We start from the raw sequence: 10,538 nt of genomic DNA on the forward strand, positions 1-10,538 counted from the left end.
ACGCTTCGGGCTGTGAAGGTTCTGAATCTTCTCAATGGAAGGATGCAGAGGTTAGGGAGCTGATTTCCATTTGGGGGGATACAGCTATTCAAGCTAGACTGGATGGGTCATACCGCAACCGGGCGGTTTTACTTCCGTAAACACTGGCCATGCTCACTGCGTGTGACGTCGTCGTATCCTGCAATGCGCATGCGGAACACTTTTAGGTCGCTTTTCGTTCATACTGAGGATCACATACAAGTCGCATATATTTGTTAATGTGAACGACCTCACAAAAAAATCGGATTTCACAAAAAAATCGGAATTGAGCATTAAGCCTTGCAGTGTGAACGTAGTGTAAGAGGCTCCTCTGTCCTCCACTCGTTACCTGTATTAATGGCACCTGTTTGAACTCGTTATCAGTATAAAAGACACCTGTCCACAACCTCAAACAGTCACACTCCAAACTCCACTATGGCCAAGACCAAAGAGCTGTCAAAGGACACCAGAAACAAAATTGTAGACCTGCACCAGGCTGGGAAGACTGAATCTGCAATAGGTAAGCAGCTTGGTGTGAAGAAATCAACTGTGGGAGCAATTATTAGAAAATGGAAGACATACAAGACCACTGATAATCTCCCTCGATCAGGGGCTCCACGCAAGCTCTCACCCCGTGGGGTCAAAATGATCACAAGAATGGTGAGCAAAAAGCCCAGAACCACACGGGGGGACCTAGTGAATGACCTGCAGAGAGCTGGGACCAAAATAACAAAGGCTACCATCAGTAACGCACTACGCCGCCAGGGACTCAAATCCTGCAGTGCCAGACGTGTCCCCCTGCTTAAGCCAGTACATATCCAGGCCCGTCTGAAGTTTGCTAGAGAGCATTTGGATGATCCAGAAGAGGACTGGGAGAATGTCATATGGTCAGATGAAACCAAAATAGAACTTTTTGGTAAAAACTCAACTTGTCGTGTTCGGAGGAGAACGAATGCCGAGTTGCATCCAAAGAAAACCATACCTACTGTGAAGCATGGGGGTGGAAACATCATGCTTTGGGGCTGTTTTTCTGCAAAGGGACCAGGACGACTGATCCGTGTAAAGGAAAGAATGAATGGGGCCATGTATCGTGAGATTTTGAGTGAAAACCTCCTTCCATCAGCAAGGGCATTGAAGATGAAACGTGGCTGGGTCTTTCAGCATGACAATGATCCCAAACACACCACCCGGGCAACGAAGGAGTGGTAAGAAGCATTTCAAGGTCCTGGAGTGGCCTAGCCAGTCTCCAGATCTCAACCCCATAGAAAATCTTTGGAGGGAGTTGAAAGTCCGTGTTGCCCAGCGACAGCCCCAAAACATCACTGCTCTAGAGGAGATCTGCATGGAGGAATGGGTCAAAATACCAGCAACAGTGTGTGAAAACCTTGTGAAGACTTACAGAAAACGTTTGACCTCTTTCATTGCCAACAAAGGGTATATAACAAAGTATTGAGTTGAACTTTTCTTATTGACCAAATACTTATTTTCCACCATAATTTGCAAATAAATTCTTTAAAAATCAGACAATCTGATTTTCTGGATTTTTTTTCTCATTCTGTCTCTCATAGTTGAAGTGTACCTATGATGAAAATTACAGGCCTCTCTCATCTTTTTAAGTGGGAGAACTTGCACAATTGGTGACTGACTAAATACTTTTTTGCCCCACTGTAGTAACTCATAGCAACTCTTTACAACCATAGTGAGCAGCAGAAAAGCATCTCAGCATGCAACAGCAGAACACCACACTGGGTTCCAGTCCTGCCAGCCAAGAACAGGGATCTTAGAATAAAGAACAAGTTCCTATTAAAGTGGCCAGTGAGTGTAGGACTGAACTTAGGAATGTAGAGTCTTTTTTTTTTTCATCTCGTTAGAGCCCTTATTGAAGTATTGATCTAATACTGAGATCCTCTTAACATCTTAATGACTTGCTTTCGGCAAAATTCGACTGCCACATTATTGACCTCCTTTCATACTAGCTGTGTGTCTGCATGCAAGATCTGCGTCGTGTCAAACCCACATGGACACGGAGAGAAGATGGAAAAGTCCACGTAGACAGGAACCCAAGCTTAGGATCAAACCAAGGCCCCCTGAAGCTGTGAGCTGGCAACACAACCTGTTGTACTACTTTAAATATACGTTTGTGTTTTCAGATTTTGGAAATTGGAAATCTGAAATTCCAGCATCAAGCTGGCTTTGACTTTAAAGTCCTCACAGGATGAAATGACTTGAGAGCATTGAATTGTTTCCGTATGCCATTGCCTAATGGTTAGCGAAGCAGCTTTGGGACCAAAAGGTTGCCAGGTCAATTCCCTGGATCAGCAGGAATGGCTGAAGTGACCTTCAGCAAGGCACCTAACCCCTAACTGCTCCCCAGGCTGCTCTGGGTATGTTGTATGTCGCTCCGGATAAGATCATCTGCTAAATGCCATTAATGTAATGTATGCTGATGTATTTCTTTTTGAAACAGGAAGTGCTTGAGCCAATAGCGTTTGAGACACCCCACACCAATCTAAACAAACTCATCTCATCATCTCTAGCCGCTTTATCCTGTTCTACAGGGTCGCAGGCAAGCTGGAGCCTATCCCAGCTGACTACGGGCGAAAGGCGGGGTACACCCTGGACAAGTCGCCAGGTCATCACAGGGCTGACACATAGACACAGAGTGCGTTTACATGCACATAGAGAAAATCGAATTTCTGCCGTTGCTTGACTGAAATCGAAGTACTAAATGCCATGGAAACACCTTAGCTAGGCTGAAATTGAACCGAACTTGATTTCTCGTAATTGAGCTACACGACCTAGATTATGCGATTTTTGCCGAGCTACTTAGTGCATGTATACCCTATCGAGCTACGTAGTCGAGCTACTTACTTCAGCCCTGCCCCTTCCGGAAGTGACGAGTGACGAGACCACAAGCGGGAAACACGACAGCCTCGGTCGGCATGACAACAGTAGTAGTAGCGAGCAGCAGAAGAGGTCAGGAGGAACAAATGAAGAAGAGAAAATGGCGAGCAGAAACGTGCACTTCTGGAGCAATGAGGAGACAGAGTTCATGCTCATTCAGCTTAAGGAGTTGAATATATTAAAATTCATGGACGGGAGAAAAACGCGCAATGGAGAACACGGAACTGATAACTTTGTTTACACTCTTGAATAGCTCTTCTTCATGATGACAACCGGAAGTGTACCAACACGATGGGGCGTGTAGCGCCACCTGTGGCTCGGGTGCACAATGTACCTCACACAATAGCTCGATTTCCTTGTGTGCATGTAGGATTGGATTTCTCTGGCACCCCTGCTGGGACCCTTTGCTCGATTACCGACAGCAGCTCGATTTGGATGTGCGTGTAAACGCACTGACAGACAACCATTCACACTCACATTCACACCTACGGTCAATTTAGAGTCACCAGTTAACCTAACCTGCATGTCTTTGGACTGTGGGGGAAACCGGAGCACCCGGAGGAAACCCACGCAGACACGGGGAGAACATGCAAACTCCGCACAGAAAGGCCCTCGCCGGCCACAGGGCTCGAACCCGGACCTTCTTGCTGTGAGGCGACAGCGCTAACCACTACACCACCGTGCAGCCCTTCTAAACAAACTTATATAGCTAAATACGAACAACAAGAGTTGAGCGAGAGCCTATTGGAAAGGATTTCTCATCTTCTCCCACATCTGTTCACTTTAACGGAGAGGCCATGCTGTGTGTTTTTGGAGTCATGCCATACACACGGAAGCCAAGGTCAGACATCAGCAATGCAGACAGTGGGAGATATGTGACCTGTCTGAACATTAAGTTTATCATCCATTTGAAACATTATGCTACCTGATAAAATAATATGACTTAGTCTTACTGATGGAGACTGATACTCCAGCGGTATAAGAAGAAGAAATTGCATTCTCCATTCATAGGATGTAACAATATTTTTGCCCCAAACTGGCAAAACTAAATTTTTCCTGGAAAAGTGTCTCACAAAACTGCCAACTTGCACAAATTCCTCCTCCTTCTTGTTCTTGTTGTTCTTCTTTCAGCTGCTCCCGTTTGTTCAGGGTCACCACAGCAGATCTGTTCCGCATATTTGATTTGGCATAGTTTTGTACACCAGATGCCCTTCCTGACACAACCCTCCCCAATCTATCTGGGCTTGGGACTGGCACCAAGTATGCACTGGATTGTGCAAACCCAGTGCCTGGGTATTTTACCTAATCTGCATATCTTTGGATTGTAGGAGGAAACCCACAAAGATACGAGGAGAACATGTAAACTCTGCACAGAAAGGTCCTCATCGGCCATGAGGTTCGAACCCAGAACGTTCTTCTTGTGAGACGACAGTGCTAACCACTGCATCACTGTCTCAACCACAAATTACACTCTCTATGAAAACAATATGAAATAAATCAATTCCGACCATTTGTTCTCCAGTACAAGAGAGTTGTGTGGACAGATGTGCAAAAGAAAAAACTAAATTTGCTGATAATGAACTGCTACTCTAGAGCAAGACCAACTCCACCCACTCTGGGTGGGACATACACATTCTACAGGGCATTTAATTGGTTGAAAACAAGACGAGTACAGGATGAGTCACTGAAATAATTTTAGCATTTTCCAAAAGTGAAGAACTATAAAATTACAATGTTTGTTTATTTTTTTTATTTAAAAGGTCATAGGCAACGATTTTAATTTTATGCACATTTGAAACTTTATATGTTAAAAAACCCTCTGTAATTTTCTTCTGGCCAAAAGAAGTATTGCTAATAAGTAATAATTAAAATAAATTAGCACGGATCGTAGCGAATTTCTGTTCGGCTATTTTCGTGACCACCCGACGCGCGACGTCATTTAAGCTAAACAAAGCACTTGAGTTGAGTCCACTTCCGTTTACTTACATTGCCATTTGGCTTGAGTGCAGACGTGCGTTCAGGAATTTCCAAAGATAAACCATGCCTTATTGTTGTGCAGTGAACTGTAACAACAGGACCGGGTCAGGAAGAAGTTTTTACCTTTTTCCGAGAGAGGAGAAGAGGCAGAGAGAGTGGATTGGCTTTTTCCGAAAAAGGAGAAGAGGCGGAGCGAGAGGGTTGGCTTTTTCCGAAAAAGGAGAAGAGGCGGCGCGAGAGGGTTGGCTTTTTCCGAAAAAGGAAAAGAGGCGGCGCGAGAGGGTTGGCTTTTTCCGAAAAAGGAGAAGAGGCGGCGCGAGAGGGTTGGCTTTTTCCGAAAAAGGAGAAGAGGCGGAGCGAGAGGGTTGGCTTTTTCCGAAAAAGGAGAAGAGGCGGAGCGAGAGGGTTGGCTTTTTCCGAAAAAGGAGAAGAGGCGGCGCGAGAGGGTTGGCTTTTTCCGAAAAAGGAGAAGAGGCGGCGCGAGAGGGTTGGCTTTTTCCGAAAAAGGAGAAGAGGCGGCGCGAGAGGGTTGGCTTTTTCCGAAAAAGGAGAAGAGGCGGCGCGAGAGGGTTGGCTTTTTCCGAAAAAGCAGAAGAGGCGGCGCGAGAGGGTTGGCTTTTTCCGAAAAAGGAGAAGAGGCGGCGCGAGAGGGTTGGCTTTTTCCGAAAAAGGAGAAGAGGCGGCGCGAGAGGGTTGGCTTTTTCCGAAAAAGGAGAAGAGGCGGCGCGAGAGGGTTGGCTTTTTCCGAAAAAGGAGAAGAGGCGGCGCGAGAGGGTTGGCTTTTTCCGAAAAAGGAGAAGAGGCGGCGCGAGAGGGTTGGCTTTTTCCGAAAAAGGAGAAGAGGCGGAGCGAGAGGGTTGGCTTTTTCCGAAAAAGGAGAAGAGGCGGCGCGAGAGGGTTGGCTTTTTCCGAAAAAGGAGAAGAGGCGGCGCGAGAGGGTTGGCTTTTTCCGAAAAAGGAGAAGAGGCGGCGCGAGAGGGTTGGCTTTTTCCGAAAAAGGAGAAGAGGCGGCGCGAGAGGGTTGGCTTTTTCCGAAAAAGGAGAAGAGGCGGCGCGAGAGGGTTGGCTTTTTCCGAAAAAGGAGAAGAGGCGGCGCGAGAGGGTTGGCTTTTTCCGAAAAAGGAGAAGAGGCGGCGCGAGAGGGTTGGCTTTTTCCGAAAAAGGAGAAGAGGCGGCGCGAGAGGGTTGGCTTTTTCCGAAAAAGGAGAAGAGGCGGCGCGAGAGGGTTGGCTTTTTCCGAAAAAGGAGAAGAGGCGGCGCGAGAGGGTTGGCTTTTTCCGAAAAAGGAGAAGAGGCGGCGCGAGAGGGTTGGCTTTTTCCGAAAAAGGAGAAGAGGCGGCGCGAGAGGGTTGGCTTTTTCCGAAAAAGGAGAAGAGGCGGAGCGAGAGGGTTGGCTTTTTCCGAAAAAGGAGAAGAGGCGGAGCGAGAGGGTTGGCTTTTTCCGAAAAAGGAGAAGAGGCGGAGCGAGAGGGTTGGCTTTTTCCGAAAAAGGAGAAGAGGCGGCGCGAGAGGGTTGGCTTTTTCCGAAAAAGGAGAAGAGGCGGAGCGAGAGGGTTGGCTTTTTCCGAAAAAGGAGAAGAGGCGGAGCGAGAGGGTTGGCTTTTTCCGAAAAAGGAGAAGAGGCGGAGCGAGAGGGTTGGCTTTTTCCGAAAAAGGAGAAGAGGCGGCGCGAGAGGGTTGGCTTTTTCCGAAAAAGGAGAAGAGGCGGCGCGAGAGGGTTGGCTTTTTCCGAAAAAGGAGAAGAGGCGGCGCGAGAGGGTTGGCTTTTTCCGAAAAAGGAGAAGAGGCGGCGCGAGAGGGTTGGCTTTTTCCGAAAAAGGAGAAGAGGCGGAGCGAGAGGGTTGGCTTTTTCCGAAAAAGGAGAAGAGGCGGAGCGAGAGGGTTGGCTTTTTCCGAAAAAGGAGAAGAGGCGGAGCGAGAGGGTTGGCTTTTTCCGAAAAAGGAGAAGAGGCGGAGCGAGAGGGTTGGCTTTTTCCGAAAAAGGAGAAGAGGCGGAGCGAGAGGGTTGGCTTTTTCCGAAAAAGGAGAAGAGGCGGAGCGAGAGGGTTGGCTTTTTCCGAAAAAGGAGAAGAGGCGGCGCGAGAGGGTTGGCTTTTTCCGAAAAAGGAGAAGAGGCGGCGCGAGAGGGTTGGCTTTTTCCGAAAAAGGAGAAGAGGCGGAGCGAGAGGGTTGGCTTTTTCCGAAAAAGGAGAAGAGGCGGAGCGAGAGGGTTGGCTTTTTCCGAAAAAGGAGAAGAGGCGGCGCGAGAGGGTTGGCTTTTTCCGAAAAAGGAGAAGAGGCGGCGCGAGAGGGTTGGCTTTTTCCGAAAAAGGAGAAGAGGCGGCGCGAGAGGGTTGGCTTTTTCCGAAAAAGGAGAAGAGGCGGCGCGAGAGGGTTGGCTTTTTCCGAAAAAGAAGAGGCGGCACGAGAGGGTTGGCTTTTTCCGAAAAAGGAGAAGAGGCGGCGCGAGAGGGTTGGCTTTTTCCGAAAAAGGAGAAGAGGCGGAGCGAGAGGGTTGGCTTTTTCCAAAAAAGGAGAAGAGGCGGAGCGAGAGGGTTGGCTTTTTCCGAAAAAGGAGAAGAGGCGGAGCGAGAGGGTTGGCTTTTTCCGAAAAAGAAGAGGCGGCACGAGAGGGTTGGCTTTTTCCGAAAAAGGAGAAGAGGCGGCGCGAGAGGGTTGGCTTTTTCCGAAAAAGGAGAAGAGGCGGCGCGAGAGGGTTGGCTTTTTCCGAAAAAGGAGAAGAGGCGGAGCGAGAGGGTTGGCTTTTTCCGAAAAAGGAGAAGAGGCGGAGCGAGAGGGTTGGCTTTTTCCGAAAAAGGAGAAGAGGCGGAGCGAGAGGGTTGGCTTTTTCCGAAAAAGGAGAAGAGGCGGAGCGAGAGGATTGTGCACGTGAAGCCAGAGGGTTGGGGGTTTTTTTCTGGAAGAGGAGACGAGGCGGACAGAGTGGATTGTGCGCGTGAAGCCAGAGGGTTGTTTTTTTTCCGGAATAGGAGAAGAGCCGGAGAGAGTGGATTGTGCGCGTGAAAAAAAATCAAGCCGTCAAAGAAGAAACGGAGCAGCAATGCTCAAACAAAATGGAGAAGATTGGAGGTAAACATTTTTACTTTTGCTTGCAACTGACAAGTCAAGAATCCTGAGGGATCCTGTACAATCATTGTGGAAATGAGACAAAGGGATATTTCCTCACTTAGACTAGGCTATAAATAGTATAATGCCGCGGATAGCTGGCTAACGTGGCCTACGGGCGCACCGTCAAGTAATCGTTACCTATATGCACTAGGAAGGGCGGTTTAATTATTCTTCAAAAGGGCTCTTATTTAGTATTACGATGAAAGTAAGAATTTATCATAACTACAAGATTAAATCGTTTGGGCGGGATTTATTGGGCGGCACAGTGGTGTAGTGGTTAGCACAGTCGCCTCACAGCAAGAAGGTTTTGGGTTCAAACCCAGCGAGGGCCTTTCCATGTGGAATTTGCATGTTCTCCCGACGGCACGGTGGTGTAGTGGTTAGCGCTGTCGCCTCACAGCAAGAAGGTCCGGGTTCGAGCCCCGTGGCCGGCGAGGGCCTTTCTGTGCGGAGTTTGCATGTTCTCCCCGTGTCCGCGTGGGTTTCCTCCGGGTGCTCCGGTTTCCTCCACAGTCCAAAGACATGCAGGTTAGGTTAACTGGTGACTCTAAATTGACCGTAGGTGTGAATGTGAGTGTGAATGGTTGTCTGTGTCTATGTGTCAGCCCTGTGATGACCTGGCGACTTGTCCAGGGTGTACCCCGCCTCTCGCCCATAGTCAGCTGGGATAGGCTCCAGCTTGCCACCTCCGGGGTCACCGCGATCAGAGTCGGCCGAGTCGCTGTCCGATTCCGAGGCCGCACGATCAAACCAGTGAGCCACATTCACCGATTGCTTCGTAACGGCCATACATATAAGGTTTCACCTCTCGATGTTTAATTTGGAGAGTTCCTACTTCAAAATCGCTATCGCGTTCAGACATTTCACACAACCTCTCACGACCAAGGTGCTCAGTTCACAAGTAAACAGAGCTGCTCCGTCTGTTTGGCTTAAATGACGTCACGACGACTGCCCCCTGGCGGTGAAAGTGCGCATAAGTGAAATAACAAAAAACCTTCGGAAATTGGGCAAAACAGTATATTTTAACCGTTTTATTCAGTTTTAGGGTGCAAATTAGACACTAAGAAGATTGAATTCGCTTTTTGGGTCGTTCTTCTAGACAATAAAGTTGATATTCTACGTTTCACCTCTGACCCTTGCCTATGACCTTTTTAAAGGAGCATCAAGTCTGGGGGGGAGATGCAAATAATCCTCCTCAATTACTCATCATTTATGGTTTATTTCATATGTGAAGGAATATTCACCATAAACATTAAAATAAACAAATAACTAATGTTTTACTGGCCGTGCAAATGAATTCCCTGTGAGTAAATTGTGTCTTTTGTTTGTATGGTTGAGGAAAAAGACAGAACCTCTTGCATTTTAGAGATTATCACAGGCCGCATCCTAAATAGCTCAGTCCACCCTAGAAAAGCGCACTCCACATGCCCGAGTAAACCTCCCTTCCTAGTGCACTCCATTTCCAACACAACTGCAATGGAGATTGAACCCATTGTGTCAATATGGTAATACGATATGTGCAACATCCCAGAGCATTAAAACAGACTAAACACAAACAGGCACGCCTATTTTCAGGAAATATTGGCTTTATGGTGTTAAATAAAGAATATTAACGATATCTATAGATAAATATTAATGATGCCAACGTCGCAAAACCTCATAAATGCGAACAATAACAATTCCTCAGACTCACCTTCATAACTGAAGTCACAGGTAATAATTAGCAGTATTTTTTAATCGTGTCTGTAACAGAAACAAAATGGCGGACAAACGCGATTTATTGCATAAAAATAACCCACTGAAATATTACCTAAGACCTTCTACCTATGTTTTGCAGCTGACCGAAACAGGAAGTGACGTTTAGGATGTTTACAGAATTATGGATTATAAAGTTAAGATTTTTTTTCGTCGCTAGGGGGCAACAAACTACTATTTAAACGTGGACACTTTTCACCTTTCTTATGAATTTGTTTTATTTAATTTATTGTGGGTTGTTTTTTTTTTCCTACTGTGTAAAAGTCTAGACTAAAATGTTTTTTTTAAAAATAATGAGATGAGGGGCGGCATGGTGGTGTAGTGGTTAGCGCTGTCGCCTCACAGCAAGAAGGTCTTGGGTTCGAGCCCCGGGGCCGGCGAGGGCCTTTCTGTGCGGAGTTTGCATGTTCTCCCCGTGTCCGCGTGGGTTTCCTTCAGGTGCTCCGGTTTCCCCCACAGTCCAAAGACGTGCAGGTTAGGTTAACTGGTGACTCTAAATTGACCGTAGGTGTGAATGTGAGTGTGAATGGTTGTCTGTGTCTATGTGTCAGCCCTGTGATGACCTGGAGACTTGTCCAGGGTGTACCCCGCCTTTCGCCCGTAGTCAGCTGGGATAGGCTCCAGCTTGCCTGCGACCCTGTAGAAGGATAAAGCAGCTAGAGATAATGAGATGAGATGAGAAGTCAGTATACTGATCGTGGTTTGGGCACAAGACAGTTGTAGATACAGACGAAGGAGTTCCTGCACTTGCCACTCCATTGAAGCGTCTGTTCATT

The 10,538-nt window shown here is 47.4% G+C and overlaps 1 protein-coding gene across 1 annotated transcript in view; it reads right to left on the reverse strand.

Moving 5' to 3' along the window:
* The window catches only part of zgc:101566 (Transmembrane protein 263-B-like), a 180,368-nt gene extending 170,506 nt beyond the window's left edge, over window positions 1-9,862 (reverse strand). Inside the window, exons 1-2 of the mRNA XM_060928253.1 lie at window positions 9,832-9,862; window positions 9,701-9,750 (exon numbers count right to left, since the gene is read on the reverse strand). Coding sequence (XP_060784236.1) covers window positions 9,701-9,706 — 6 coding nt within the window. The 5' untranslated portion in view covers window positions 9,707-9,750; window positions 9,832-9,862. The remainder of the gene's footprint in view (window positions 1-9,700; window positions 9,751-9,831) is intronic.
* Between the last annotated feature and the right edge of the window lie 676 nt (window positions 9,863-10,538).

Source organism: Neoarius graeffei, chromosome 8, assembly GCF_027579695.1.
Source record: "Neoarius graeffei isolate fNeoGra1 chromosome 8, fNeoGra1.pri, whole genome shotgun sequence".
NCBI lineage: Eukaryota > Metazoa > Chordata > Actinopteri > Siluriformes > Ariidae > Neoarius > Neoarius graeffei.